The 15455-nt window shown below is 59.4% G+C and overlaps 1 protein-coding gene across 1 annotated transcript; it reads right to left on the reverse strand.

The window, feature by feature from the left end:
• Positions 1–1181: 1181 nt before the first annotated feature.
• On the reverse strand, positions 1182–3150 carry DIO3 (iodothyronine deiodinase 3). Its single transcript, XM_010588837.3, has one exon. It carries the CDS (start codon positions 3125–3127, stop codon positions 2213–2215), a length of 915 nt encoding a protein of 304 aa, XP_010587139.2. The 5' UTR covers positions 3128–3150; the 3' UTR covers positions 1182–2212.
• Between the last annotated feature and the right edge of the window lie 12305 nt (positions 3151–15455).

Genomic DNA, 15455 nt, shown 5'->3' on the forward strand with positions numbered 1-15455 from the left:
AGCTTGGGGTGTCAGTTCCATAAGTTTTCTTGGAGCAGCAGCGCGGGGGTGGTGCGGATCTGGCCGCGCTGGCGGAGCAGGGCCCCTGTTCCCCCGTCCCCGCCGCGCCCTTCGCCCACGCGGTGCCCCCTTGCTCTAGCGTTGACACCAGGCGCGCCAACACCCGCCCTCCTCCCGCCCCCGGGACAGTCGCCGGCTCCCTGCGCTGACCGAGGACTCCGGCCGAGGATGCTTGGAGCCCCCGGCTCCCCTATCTGATCCACGGACTCCGGGCTCTGCACCCTTGCTCCAGCCCGCCGCCACTTTTCTGTTCCAGGTGTCACTAGCAGAGGGCGGGCAAGGCCGCGAGACTCCCGCGCTCCTGCAGTGACCCTCACCCAGGTGGCCAGGGGGGAGGTGAGGACGGAGATTGCACGGGGACTCCTGGCCACTACTGCAGGCCGCGAGTCTGGACCCAACGCCCACTCGCCCTTCCCTTGCTCGGGGATGGTCCCCTGCACCCCCTTGCTCCGCCTCCCAGCCTCAAGCTGCTGGGGGCAGCGGAGAGGCGGGGCTCGAGCCTAGGGACTCTGAGGAGTGGAGTGAGGAGGGATGCCCTGGGCGCCGGGGCCTCTGCACCAGCCAGGGCTCCACCGCCTGGCCCACTCCCTGGTCACCCTTCCTGGCCCTCTCCTTCTAGCCACCGCGCTCGCCTCCAGCGGACCTAGGAGGGGACAGCTTCGCACGTGCGGGCCAAGGGCAGGGAGCAGCTAGGTGAGCGGAGTCGGTGACTGGGGTAGAGCCCCACCCGGTCCGGCGCCTCCCTCCCCCCTCGCCCCTGTCGCTGAAAGTTAGATGCGAGGCGCCCCGCCTGCTAACAGCTGTGCTCGCGCGCTGTGTGGACTGGAGGACCCCCTCTCCTCCCGCTCCTCTTCCCCCGCTTCCTCCTTCCTTCCCCTTCCCCAGGACCTGGCTGGACTCCACTCTTTCTCCGCCCCCTTCCGGTGTGTGCGTGCATGTTCACGCGCGCGGGGGCACATTGAAAGACCTCTACCTCTGCTTTCTCCTCCCGCACCCCTGCCGGCAATCTCCTTCCCTCCCCCTACCAGGGTCACTGTGGGGACGCAACGCAGAGATTTGTGTTTAATTCCTGCTGCTGTTGAGAGGGAAGAAAAAAATCAAGGGACCAAAGGCGACCAGAAGACAGTTTACTTAAAGCCTTTATTATTGTAGCGTAAAAGAAGTTTATATACAGGGAGTAGTTCCAGCAAAAGTCACCAAATAGCCTTTAAACCAGGAGCCCTCACCTCTTGGTCCCACAATGGGTACCTCTGCCCAGGAGGCCCCTCACTCGGGGTCCCCAGACTCTCCCCCATCTCCCTTCCCCCGGACTCCCACAATCCAAACCCGCTTCCTAGGAGTCCCAGCCTCTTCTCTCGCACCAATGCCTCTGGAGCCATTCTGGACTCTCAAGTCCGGAACCCCCCTCCCCCCACCTCCCTCTACCACCCCCTTTAAGTTGGTTTCTTCTCGGAAACCCAGAGCGCTTTCCCCTCTCAGTTTAGGCGCTGCTGCGAGTTCCCTGCAATTCGGAATCAGCTCGTGGTCAAGACCAGTTAGAGACAGTTCGTCATCAGCAGTGGGGCTCTAGCGCACCGAAAACAAGAGTGGAAAACGACCCTGCCCACCCTTCCCGACCCGTGGTCCCTTACCCTCCCCCAACTCAGGGATAAGAAATAGACACAAAAGCAGCAGGGACAGGTGTGGGTGCCAGGCAACTAGTGCGCGCTCTGCGCGCCACGGGAGCTCGGCTGTGCTCAGAGCGCTCTGGCGCCGCCAAGTTCTCTTTGCGCTGGAGAGGCATGGGGTCACCGCTTCTGAATGAAGGCGTTCTGACTCCTCTCTGGGGAGGGGGCGCCAGCAAGCATGGTAGAGGCCTCTGTGGGGACAAGTCCTGGGGCACATAGGGCAAGAGCGAGCACTGCATCACGCTCCGAAGGGGACTTAAGAGCGAGTCTGGCAGGTACAGGCAGAGCCAGTTCCAGAAGTAGAGTCCCTAGGGAGAGTCTTTAGGTGGCTTGGCTGAGGGCACAGGCTCAGCCTGCGGCGCCTGGCTCAGCGCAAACATGCCACAGGGGCCTCGCCAAGGTTGACTTCGTTTGGGGCTCCTGCACGTGGGCCTTGAATGCGCGAAGGTGCAACCCGACAACTTCAGTCAATTGTCCTTAGTTTTTTACACCCGACGAGTTTGAGCACTGTGCAGTTGCTCGTCGTAGCGCTCCAGCCAGGTGCGCAACTCTGCTACCTGGTAGCCGTCGGGCCCACGGCCACCCTGGTACACAATGGTGCCATTCTGGATGACGTAGAGACGCTCGAAGTAGGCGCCGTAGGCCGAACTGCTGGAGTTAGCCATGGTATCAAGAACCAGCGCACATCCGGGAGCGCCTTGCTGCAGTACCCGTGCAGCGCTGACGCGGTCCTCCAAGCTTCGGTGCTGCGGGATGCTGTAGGGAGAGTCTGTGGTGACCCAGCCGTCGGAAGGGTGTGCTTCCTCGATGTAGATGATGAGGAAGTCCACATCGCGCCGGTACTTGGTGACCAGGCGTTGGAAGGCGCTCATGCGCGCCATGAACGGGGGTCAGGTGCAGCTGCCGAAATTGAGCACCAGCGGGCGGTTCCCACGCACATAGTCGAGGATGCGCTGACTCTGGAAGCCGTCGGGCAGGACCACTTCGGAGTTGGGTGCTGGGCCGCCCTCGTGCGCCTGTTTGAAGAAATCCAACTTCTGGCCGTGCCACACTGCCTTGAGCGACGCCAGGGTGCAAAGGCGGTTGTCGTCGGACACGCTGATGGGGGGGTCGTCGGGGGGCACCTCTTCGCCGTCGCTGTTGAGCTCCACCTCGGTCTCGGGCTGGCCCCGACGGCGGCGGCCCAGGAAATGCTTTCGGATGCACAGGAAATCGAGAAGCCAGAGCATGAAGGCCGTGCCGAGGAAGCGCGGGAAGAGCACGAGGCACGAGGCCGTCTGGGCGCAGAGCCTCAGCGAGTGAAGCAGCAGGGAGCGGAGCATGGTGGTCGCAGCCCCCCGGGACCCCTGACCCCCCCCACCAACTCCGGGCAAGGACCGCGGGGCGGCCTGGCGCGGCATCTGGGCTTTGGCCGTGCGGGAGCTCAATTTATAGCTGAAGCTTCAATTGGAGGGAGACTCCACCTCCAGCCGGGCCCGCCCCCTGAAACTTGAGCCCGGAGGGAGCACCCAGCGGCTCGGCCAATGTTCGGGGCTCAGGGGCAGGGCGGGCGGGGCGCAAGGGGCAGGCGGGGGAGGGTCCGAGTGCCCGGCGCCCTCAGAGGCGGGAGCCAGGTCCCGGCGGCGGCGGGGACCGGAGCTGGGCCAGGTCCCGGCGTCTGCCCGGAGATCCGGAAACCAGCGCTGTGCGCCTCCCTGGAGCGCTGGCCTGACCTGCGCCCCTCTAGCCGCGCACCTGAGCGGCTCCCCAGCAGCCGCGCCGGAGCTCCGGTTCGTTTCCCGCGCGCCGACGCCCACGCTGCCAGCGCCACCGCCCACGCGCCCACGCCGCAGCCTCTGGTGAGGGGGCTTCTGCCCAGGTGCCGCGGGAGCCCGGGACGCGGTCGCCGCTTCTGTGTCCCGGGCTCCCGCCCGCCGAGGACACTGGGCCCTCGCGGAGGCAACTTTGCGTCCCCGCGCCTGCCTGCTCTTCCGCGGGCGCCGCTTGCCTCGGGAGACCGCGCCCGGCCCGCCCGCCGCCTCCCGCGCGCGCTCACACTCGCGATCGCACACGGCCGCCCCCCGCACCGCCACGCCACGCACACCAACCTCCGCGCCCCCCGAGCTGTCCGCGCCCGCCGCCCTGGCCGCGCCCGCCCCGTCCTGTCGCGTGTCTGCCCAGCGCCACTGCTCCGGGGTCAGCCGCCGCTGCCAGGGCCGGCCAGGAGGTGGGAGCGCAGGGCCCGCGGGCCGGCGGACGCCCGGCCGGGAGAGGGGTTAAGAGCGCCCGCCTGGTGCCCCCGCCGGCCAGGAGAACCCCCGGAGCAGGCGGCGGGCGCGGGGCAGGGGCGCGGGGCGGCGGCGGCCCGGCGGCTCTCCCACTAGGGGTAGCTGTTGCCTGAACGCCGAGCGCTCCCCTCCCACCGCCGGCCTCGCCCGGCGCAGCCCGGGCCGCTGGGCGCACCCGTCCCGTGCGTCCCCGGACGTTGCTCTCCGCCCGGGAACGTCGAGACTGGAGCGCCCGAGTCGGGCCACCTTCGCCGACCCGGAGCGCGGCAGCCCTACTCCCAGCGGAGACGCCCGGACGCGCCGGGTGCGTACTTTCAACTGTGAACGTGGGCTGAGGCTTCTTAGGGGGCGGGAGGAAGTCCCCAACTCCGCGGGCCTCTGGCTGGCCCTGCTGCCGCGTCCAAGACCTCCTGGTCCCTGGCTGCGCGGGACGCAGCCCCAGCGACTTGAGCTCAGGGGCAGCGGGGGCGGGGAAGCGCCTGGACCTTAGGTTCGCGAACCCGGGGGTAAGCCCTGCTGCTCCTCTGCGTGTGTGGCCCCCGGGTCAGGCCAGGGTCCGGTGGCGACTATCTGCCCCACGTCTAGGGAGCCGAGCCACCCCGGGAGCCCTCGGGTCGCGAGGGCTTGTCCGCGGGCGGCGGGGACCGACCCGAGGCTACCGCCGCCGCCGCCGCCGCCTCCTTCGTCCCGTGCGCCGCTCGCCCCAGCCGCGTAACTTCTTCTTGGGATGGAGGCTGCTCCGGAGATCCAGGCGGGAGCCAGCTGAACCGGGTGGCGAAAGCGCAATTGCTCTGAGCGGCGAGGGAGCGCGTCCGGAGGAATCAGCCGCAGGGCCAGCAGCCGTGATCCGGGGCTCAGCAGGCGGGACCCAGCGGGCGCGCGGCGTTGGCGGCTGTCCCCCTATGTTCTTCGCAACCCTGGCTACACCCTCTGTTCCGGGGCGTCTCCTCTGGACCAGCAGCTCCTGCAGGTAAATCCCTGAGTGTGTGCGGAGGGCGGGGGGCGCGGATGGGGCTTCTCTCCTCTTTCTCCCAGCGAGCTACCGCCGGAGACAGGGGCGCTAGGGACTGCACAGCCCAGGACAGTCCCACCGCTTGGGAAGCGGGCCTGGCCCCTGCTCTTCCCAGCGACCCCAAACCGCCCCTCCCTGCTCGGGATAGGGACCTTTCAGGTGGGCTAAGGATTCTCCATAAGCCAAACCTGGCTTTTAAACCTGGCAGGGGAGGGAATGGATACCAGTTATTCTCTTGCGTCTTCACGCCCTTCCCCCCAGGGCTCATCTGAGTTAACAGGTCTTTTTCTTGCTTTGTTTTGCCGGTTTTTCTCCTTTAGGGGTCGGGGGGAGAGGAACAACGCAGAGAGGGGTAGGGGGAGAGAGAAGTAGGAAGAAAAGCCTTCTATTTAGCAAATCTCTCAGAATAGATTTGGGGCTCAGGCTTGGGGGATCTGGGGCTGCCCCACTCTCCTGGATAGTGGCAAGAGGCTATTTGGGGGGCAAGTTCTAACTTTTGTTGGACAAACTCTCAAGGCCTGATTCCTGGATTTCTGGGAGGCACCAGTCTAGGTCTCATCTCCCCCGCCCCCCCCCCCCCCCCCGTACAGGCACAAGCTGGGACAGGGCCATGGGGCACCGCCCCCCATCTGTCTCTACATTCAGTCTCAGTAAATGAAAAAGCCACCTGGGGCTGGAAAACCCTTTCCTTGCTGCCTGGGGTGCTGTGGTGCTGCTGGTGCGTGTATGTGTGGGGAGTGGGTCCCATCTCTGGGCCAGCCCCACCCAGGAGTATCCAACCCCACCCTTACCAGCCTCAGGGACACTCGCAAAGGTGGCATTTGTCATTGGTGTCTTCAGTTGCTTGGGGCGGCCCCCTTGCTGACTGGCTACACCCTATGCCTCAGGATTCCAGAACATCCTACAGGGACGTGTGAGCCCAGCCAGCTTCAGGAGTGTCTTGAACAGGTGAGGACAGACTAGAGGTCCAGGTGGTCCTGCCCCTTGGGACACAGGCCAGGCTCAGCAACTCCCAGTCTGTACCTTATCCTGCCTCTTCTAAACCCTGTCTTCCCTGGGCAGCCTTTTCTTCCTCCCCTCCTCCCCAGGACCACACCCTAGCTCACCTCAGTTCTGGGTCCTTCCCAGGCTACCCCATTCGGTCTTGTCCTGCCCTGTCCCAAAGATCAGGGGTGAGAGTCCCGGCCTGACACTTGGAGGCATGCCGGGCCTTGCTCAGCAGCCTGGGCCCCAGTGGGCCTGGTGGGCTCTTTTCTGCAGACCAGAGCTGGCATGTGGCTGCTCCCCACTGGCCTGGTTGGGCCCCCTTCCTGCTGGCCAGCTCCAGCAGAGGGCGGCCAGGGAAAGAAAAGGAAGGACCTCAGGACTGGGTTCACTTGGTGTCCAGAAGCATGTTGGAGAGAGACTGGGGGAGGGACAGGTGGCTGGGGCCAGATGCAGCTGAGTGAGGGGTGGCTTCCGTGGCCTCCCTGCTCCCAAAGCCCTATCACTGGGAACTATTCTCATGGGGCCATCTGGGCTTGAGGGGTCTGGCTGTGTGGGGCTTGGTGGGTGGGTGGGGGTGAGGTGGGAATAGCTTCTGTCTCCCAGTATCCAGAGAGGTGGTCACTGAGGCTTCACTGGAGCAGGGATGGGGTACACTGCAGGGAGGGGTCACACAAGGCATCAGGGAAGGTGGTCCAGTGCAGCGGGCTCGAAGAAGCACGGGTGTGTGCAGGGCTGCCCTTGCTCCTCTGCCTCCTGACCTGGCCCTGCTGGAGCCTCAGCCCTCCCGACCACTGACTCTTTGTCCGCTCACCACCACTGGCCTCTCAATGCTCTGGGGACCCCGGGCGCCTTCCTGCCTCTGAGCCTCAGAGTAGGAGCATGCTGCTTCCTCTGTCCTTCTCCCTCCTGCAGTGAGGCCCATTCCTGCTCCTCTGCTGTCATAACTTCCACCTGGAGATGGCCTCTGGGCCCAGCCTGTGCCCCCTCAAGCAGGAAGCTGAGCCCGCCCTCTCTGCCCTCTGCTGCTCACCACTGCCCTCCCCGCCCTCTCTGCCCTCTGCTGCCCACCACTGCCCTCCTCTGTTGCTACAGCATTGGCAGTGGGTGGTGTCATCCCTGTTTCCGTCACTGTCTCCCCCAGACCTGCTTCTCCCAGGTTGGCCGGCCTGGGGTCCTCTGCAACAAGGCACCCAATAAACCTCTGTGAAATCAGTAAATGAGTGCAAGTGGACTTATTGAAACTCCTTGTTCCAGGAAAATTTCATGAAATCTCATTCTGCTTTTGGCACACCTGGAGCAGCCAGCAAAGTGGGCGTGTCAGCCGCTAGACCCAGCCAGGTTGCCCTGGACCGCAGCTGTGAGCAGATAGGAGTGGCAGGGAAGTCCCCTTGGGGTGTGGCACCTATGAATGCACCGGTCCCCTGGCCGCAGGGCATCTGCTTTCCTTCCTGGACAAGTGGTCCCTCCCACAAATAACTGGGCCCTTCCACAAGTGTCTACATTTCTGGTTTGCTTAAAGAATGATTTTTTCTTTCCAAACTTCCTCCCACCTCTCCTGACTTGGCAGGGCTGAGCAGGAGAACCCTCTGCAGGGTTGGAGGTGGCTGAGGGCAGCAGGTCCTGTCCCCCTTCACATGACAGGCCCCCGCTGGGCACCCTGCTGGGAGTGGGAGGCTCTGAATGAGGAGACATTGGGGCTCCTGGGTGGCTGGGCGAACCAGGAACTGGCCAAGAGAGCTTATTGGGGCCCTAGGGCCTGGATGGAGCAGGGGTGTTTTGGCAGCACTCTGTGGTTGGAGAAGGCCTGGGGCTCCCGGACAAGCAGATGAGAAGGCCTGGGAGATGATGCCCGGACCACTGGCTGTGTGACCCTGGGCACGTCCTGTTCCTCCCTTGGGCCTCATCTGCTTTGGGAGATGATTGGGTGTATGCTTTCCAGTGCCTTTCCTATGCTGTCACTTCACAATTGTAGGAGGTTCTAGATGGTTCTGGAGTGGTGAGGTGAGGCCTCCCCTACTCCGTCACTTGCTCCCAGCACCATCGTTCACCTGCCCCATTCCTGCCACAGTTCAGGGGCTCTACCTTTCAGCCCATCCCCACTCAGGAGGTTGGGCTGGGCTCTGACTTGTTGTTGGCATGAGTGCAGGGTACCCCATGCTCCCTGGCCTCAGCCAGACCTTCTGGGGATGGGCTGAGCACCTGCCAGAGGCCCTGTGCGAGCCCTGCCTGTGGGAGCCAGGTCCTGCTTGGGGCACCGGGGTGCGGGGATGCTGGTACGCAGCCACCCCTGCTTTGAGCCCTGAGACTGGCCAGAGGGCACCTTTGTATCAACCTCGCCTCTCCACCTCGGCCAGCAGACAGGCACCGCAGCCCCTTACTTCCCCGAGACTCAGTTTCCTCAACTGAGAAGAGGCCTAATGCCTTGAACGTGTTGTGTTCGCCATGTCACATAGGGCAAACTTGAGGTGTACGTGTGTCTGCGTAAGTGCATGCATGCATATGTGAATGTGTGCATGTGTGAGCATGTGTGTGTGTGCACGTGCGTGTGTGCACGTGCGTGTGCTTGTTTATGTATACCCAGCCTTGTTCCACATCAGATCTCAGGCTGCTTCCAGGGAGCCGTGGAATACCAGCAGACACCACAATCAGAAGAAAAAGTAAAACAAGGGGAGGGACGCACTCCAAAGTCAGGATGAAATGCAGCTGCTGGGACCCCACGTGGGCCTGTGACCAGCCATATGTAGACTTTGCCCTGACCATCCTGGTGGTGAAATCTGATTGGCTGTGATTCCCAACGTCCAAAAGATAATAGTGGACCTCAGGGCTGTGCAAATGCCCACCCGAGTGCGGCCCAGGCGGGTTGAACCCTGGGCCGAGCACTACGAGGCCCGTCATCTGGGCTGAGACTTGGAGGTCAACAGGGCACAGGCACCCAAGGCTGCATGACTAGATTGGGGCACCTGGTCCCCCAGGGTAGGGACTGCTCAGAGTAGAGGGACATCGGCTGGCAGCACTAGCCTCAGAGCCATGTCCACCCCAGCCCCACATGTTTGATGGTGAGAGGCACCATCCAGAGCCGTCTCTCCTTTTGGGAGCCCCTCCTTCAGGCTCTGGTCCCAGTGGGGTGAGCCGGGCATGTTTCATGCTCATGAGGAGCCCCTTGTCCTGGCCAGAGCCTCCGGGAGGCTGGGTGTGTTCAAGGAAGGAGCAGGGACCTGGCGGAGAGGCCGAATGGGACGTGTCTTGGGTTGGTCATGGGCAGAGGGGACAGCCTTCTGGTCTTGCATGGCTCTCCCCTTCAAGTTCCAGCTCCCAGGAACAGATCTCTCAGGCTCCGCACCCCAGTTCTCACTGAGCTGTTCTTACTGATGACAGCCCCCTACTCTTCACAGGACCTTCTGGAGTAGGTAGGGGAGGAGAAGGATAGAAGAGGTTGTGTCTGGAGTCTGTGTATGTCTGGAGTCTGTGTAACCTCGGGCAAGCCAACTGGACTCTCTGGGCCTCAGTCTCATGATCTGTGAAATGGGCAAAACATTCGTGTCCACCTCCTAGGGCACAGGTTGAAAGGGAGAGTGTGGCTAGGCACATAGCCCCCAATTGGTGCCCAGCTCACAGGTCACTGGGGGCTAGCAGTGGAACCCTGCCCTTGGGGCCAGCCTGGGAAGCCCTGATCTTGACCCTCCTGCCCCACAAAAGGCCCTCACTGGCCCTCTTCTTCACCAAACACAATGTCCTCTAGTGACTGATCCCTCCTGATGACGTGTCCAAAGCAAGTGAGTTGGACGATGTTCTATTGTGGTCCATAGGGTTTTTACTGGCTAATTTTCAGATGTGCTAGATGGCTAGGTTTTTTTTTTTTTCCTAGTCTGTTTTTGTCTGGGAGCTCCACTGAAAAACCTGTCCACCATGAGTGACCCTGCTGGTACTTGAAGTACCAGTGAGATAGCTTCCAGAATCACAGCAACATGCAAGTCAGCACAGTGTGACAAATGACAGATGGGTGATGGACCCAGACAGGCAGAGAATATTTCCCATTTTTATGGCAGAAGTCTGGTGAGGGTGTGGGGGGTCCAGTCTGTGTGGTCAGAGATGAACCTCGTGCTACCCCTAGGGGAGGTGGACCCCAGCTGACATGAATTGAATGGATCATTCTGGTGTAGGAGGGGGCAGGAGACAGGTGCTGGCAGACACATACGTACGTTGCACTAACTACAATGGTAACAATAACAGCTGTCCTTTCCTGAGTGTTTTCTATGCATGCCACATAGTTCTACCTTTTAATTGTCATAACAGGAACTATGGGGTACAGACTATTATTATTCACATTTTACTGATGAGGAAAGTGAGGCTCACGGAGGTGAAGTGATCTGCCAAGGGCTTGTAGCTAGCGTCTGACTCCAATACTCAACACTCACTAGTCAGCAGGAGGTGTCTAACCAGGATACTAGGGCAGAGGAAGTTCAGCGGTAGAATTCGTGCCCTCCATATGGGAGACCAGGGTTCGATTCCCCGCCAGTGTACCTCAGTACAGCCACCACCTGTCTGTCAGTGGGGGCTGGTGTGTTGCTATGACACTGAACTGGTCTTACCCAGGCTTCCAGACTCAGACGGGTTTGCCATCCAGAAGCTCATCTCCATGAAGCCTCTTGGGCCCCAGGCGCCTCCCCATGCTAGGAAGAAAGGCCTGGCGGTCTATTTCTGAAAATCAGCCAGCAAAAACTCTACAGAAAACAACGATCTGTTCCCCAGCGGATTACGGGGATGGCACAGGACCAGGCAGAGTTTTGTTCTGTTGTGCGCAGGGTCACCATGAGCTGACTGGGCAGCAGCTGACAGAACAACCACAACAACGTAATCAGGGTGTTCTAGTGGCAGAAGGGGCCAACTTTTTTTTTTTTTTTTTAATTTTTATTGTGCTTTAAGTGAAAGTTTACAATTCATGTCAGATTCTCATACAAGAACTTATACACACATGGGTATGTGACCCTAGTTGCTCTCCCTGTAATGTGACAGCATATTTCTCCTCTCCACCCTGTATCTTCCATGTCCGTTCAGCCAGCTCCTGTCCCCTCTGCCTTCCCATCTCGCCTCCAGACGGGAGCGGCCCACGTAGTCTCATGTGTCTACTCGAGCTGAGAAGCTCGCCCCTCACCAGTGTCACGTTCTAGCTCACAGTCCAGTCTAATCTTTGTCTGAAGAGTGGCTTTGGGAACAGTTTCAGTTCTGGGGTAACAGAGAGTCTGGGGGCCATGTCCTCTGGGGTCCCTCCAGGCTCAGTCAGACCATTAAGTCTGGTCTTTTTACTAGAATTTGAGCTCTGCACCCCACTTTTCTCTGCTCCATCAGAGGCTCTCTGTTGTGTTCCCTGGCAGGCAGTCATTGGTGGTAGCCGGGCACCATTTAGCTCTTCCTGTCTCAGGCCGATTAGAGTCTCTGGTTTATGTGGCCTTTTCTGTCTCTTTGGCTCATATTTTCCTTGTGTCTTTAGTGTTCTTCATTCTCCTTTGCTCCAGGTGGGTTTGGACCAATCGATGCATCTTAGATGGCCACTTGCTAGCTTTTAAGACCCCAGACGCCACTCACCAAAGTGGCATGGAGAAACTTTTCTTAGTAAACTTTGTTATGCCAATTGACTTAGATGTCCCCTGAAAGCATGGTCCCCAGATCCCCACTCCTGCTACTCTGTCACTCAAAGTGTTTGGTTCCATTTGGGAAACTTCTTAGCTTTTGGTTTAGTCTAGTTGTGCTGACTTCCCCTGTATTGTGTGTTGTCCTCCAGAAGGCGCCAACTTGATGACAGAATGAAAGTTTGTGGGGGAGAAGGGTAGTGTCATGGGGGAGGTTGCAGAGTTCTTCAGGGACAAGCTGAGTTTGGGGGTCTGCAGGCCTTGGGTGGAGATGTCCCAGGCTAGTCTATGAGAGACTTGTGAGGACAGAGATAGGAGTATCAGTATTGTGGGAATTATAGAGGCCTTGTTTACTTTCAGGGCCCTGGTGGTGAAGTGGTTAAGTGCTACAGCTGCTAACCAAAAGGTCAGCAGTTCGAATCCACCAGTTACTCCTTAGAAACCTTATGCGGCAGTTCTACCGTGTCCGATAGGGTCATTATGAGTTGGAATTGACTCAAGGGCAACGGGTGTGATTTGCCTTGGTTTTGGAATTTACTGGTGTTGAGGGAAGATGGCTGAGACAAGCCAGAGGGGTAAGACCACAGCACCTGGTGGAGGAGCAGGCCAAACCCCACACAACATGGCCAAAGGCTGCTGCTGCTGGGCCGGCAGCCATGACGGTCTCCACAAGTGACAAGCTCAAACCCTTTGACATTGGCAAGTCCAGCACTCAGAGCTCCCTGGCAGTTGTTAGTGCCAGCACTTCTCCAAGAATGGCACTGCCAGGCCCTCGTCCATGCAAGGGCACAGAGGCCCACCTGCTGAGCTGCTCGGCGATGGACAGGCCTTTCTGCATGAGGGCACATCAACCTTTGACGTGCTGTGGGGTTTAGCTGACCTAGACCAGGTGCCCTAGCCTTGGTCCTCAGTGGCCACAGCTGCACCTGAGGATGGGTGCGGAAGGCGCTTTGGGGACAGGGAAAGAGTTGATGGCCCATCCTGAGGGCCCACGTGTCACATGGTTGGAGTGTCACAGGATGGCAATGGACTGAGTTCACAGGGGCACTAGGCCCAGCTTCCTGTTCACTGCTGCCTGGCTGGTGGGCCTGGCACATTCCCTCAACTCTGGGCCTTGCTGCCTCATCTCTGCAGTGAGGACTGGGATAATGATTTGACAAGTCCTTCCAGTCCTGCTCTGTGCTCGGGGATGCTCAGAGAGAGACAGAGAGCAGGGGAGAGAAAGAAAGAGAGAGAGATGGAGGGGGGAGAGGAGAGATGGAGAGAGAGATGGAGGGAGAGACATGGCGGACAGATGGAGAGAAAGAACAGAAGAGAGACAGAGAGAGATGGAGAGAGAACAGGAGAGAAACAGTCAGAGAGAGATGGAGAGAGAACAGGAGAGAAACAGTCAGAGAGAGATGGAATGAGAAGGGAGTCAGTGTATGGGGGGCAGGCCTGGTCCTTGCCTCTGACAACCACTCCCTTTCCCGAGAGGAGCTGCTGCAGAATCTCCCCTGGGTGGGGTGGGAGGTGAAAGAGTGCAGGGGTTGGAGGCGTTGGGTGTGATTCCCAGTCTGCAATTCTGAGGACCTCACAGGTTTGCACTGTGAGCTGGCATGCTGGGTAATTCCTTGGGGGGAAGGGTGAGGGGCTGGGAGACTCCTATGGACCAGGCCTGCTAGCCTTGAGGCCCTTCCCTGCCTGGGGTGGTTCCTGGGGTAGGGGGGCGGGGTCTACCTGTCATGGTTCCATGGTTCAGCCACAGAAACCAGCAGTTACCCAGAGCGGCGGCGAGTTATTTTTTTCTGTGAGCAGAGTCTTGGCTTCGTGGAGGCTCTGCCTGGTGGGCAGGTGGGGATGGGGGTGCTCTAGACCTGTGTTGAGTCCCTACTATGTGCCAGGCTGAGCTGAGTGTGTCTTCATGTTTTCACCCTGTGAGCAAGGGTCATGGACCACTGTGGATAGAGGTGCTGGGGGAGGGGCAATGCTGGAAATCCACGAGAGGTGATGCTAAATGACACATTCCTTCATTCATTCACCACACACCATGCTTTGGGTGTTCTGAAGACCCAGACCAGTTCCTGTCCTGGAGGGGCTCAGGGTCTGGGGGGGGGGACACACTCCCCTGACGCTGAGGAGAGGGCTGGAATACCAGCTGGGATACCCAGACAGCCGCTGAGGGCTCATATCGCGGAACTGACTGGTGGCCATCACCTCAGACTTGTTGTTGCCACACTTGCAAAGATGGTCCTTATTTCATACCCTGTGGCCAGCAGGGCAAGGTGACCATGCTGGTGGCTGAGTAAGAAACCCCAGGCTGCAGGGACCTGGCTTCCTATGGGTAGTTTGGTGAACTGTAGAGCAGTGACTTGTTTGGGGGTGAAGATACAGTGACCCCCATCCAGGCCTTGTCCTAGATGGGCAGGATGGCCCCACACCCACCTGCAAGTGAGGCTCCCAAGAAGCGCCCCTGATCCTGACATCCTCCCGTGGTCCTGCAGCGTAGCCTGGGTAAGATGCTATGCTCATAGGCTCAGGCCCAGACCTCAGGCATAGCCTCACTGGCCCCTCACACCCAAATCACTACCCCCACTCTGCCCCATCAGGCCCTCCAGTGGTTTCTGCTGCCTTCAAGAGAAAATCCAGCATCTCTGCATGGCTCGAGACTTTCTCAAAGAGACCTGGTGGGAGGCAGGAAGCGTGGGAAGGTTTCTTTTTTTTTCAAATTTATTTTATTTTTTGTTATTGTTGAGAATACACACAGCAGAACATACACCAATTCAACAATTTCTACATGTACATCAGTGACACTGATTATATTCTTTGAGTTGTGCAACCAGTCTCATCCTCTTTTTCAGAATTGTTCCTCCCGCATTAACATAGGCTCACTCCCCGCTTAGGGTCCTATCTGTTGTCAGTGTGATCCCATATACATAGATCTTAAAAGAGCATAATGCTCAAGGAGATAGTTTGTACTAAAAAAAAAAAAAAATAGCTAAGCTAAATTGTTGTTTGGTTTAGAGAAGACTACAGGGGATATTTTTGGTTTAGGGGTTAAGGTTTAAAGGTTATCTCAGGAGCGTGGGAGGTTCTTAAGGAGCATAGGATGTTACGATTTTACAGAGACCCTGAAGGTCTATAAAAGTGTTCTGGGAGGCAGGTATTCCCCCAGCAACAGTGACCATGAGGCAGGAAGGGTATTGCCCCCAACATCCACAGTGCCACCTCCAGGCAGGTGGGCCTCTTGGGGGGACATGTCTCTGGAGCCCCATCTCCACCAGCTGTGCAGGGAACTCTGGCTTCTTTGAGCTACCTGCTTCCTGTCTCTGAATGTTTACAACAGAGCTGGGAACTCCTCTTTGGAGGGCTGGGGTACTGATGGCTCAGATAGGCTCACCTTGCAGCCTTGAGCGCGAGGGAAGGGAGGCATTCCCGATGCTGGGCACAGGCTCTAGGAGGTCTGGGAACTGCATCCTGAGACCCCAGGCCCCCCAGGAGCCCTCACTTGGGGGTGGGCTGTCGACAGGTGGAGGTCTTACAGCAGAAACCCGGAAAGAATGGATGGAGCCCCGTGAGGGTGGATCCAGCCACATGAAGCTGTGGTCAGGAAAGGCAGATGGTGTGGGCTGAGAGACTAGTGTGGGTGGCGGGGGGCGGGGGGGGAGGGCTGGGTGGGTGCAGCGTGATGCGCCAGAAAGAAGAGCAGGTGGATCTGCAGGGTGGCCAGGCCCCTACTTGCATCCTCCCCTCCCTCTCTTCTTCCTCTCCTCTCCCTCCCCTCCCCCACCCTCCCTCTCTCTTCCTGTCCCTTCTTTTTCCTTCCTGTCCTTCTCTCTCTCCACATCTATCCCTC

This window comes from Loxodonta africana, chromosome 10, assembly GCF_030014295.1.
Source record: "Loxodonta africana isolate mLoxAfr1 chromosome 10, mLoxAfr1.hap2, whole genome shotgun sequence".
Lineage (NCBI taxonomy): Eukaryota > Metazoa > Chordata > Mammalia > Proboscidea > Elephantidae > Loxodonta > Loxodonta africana.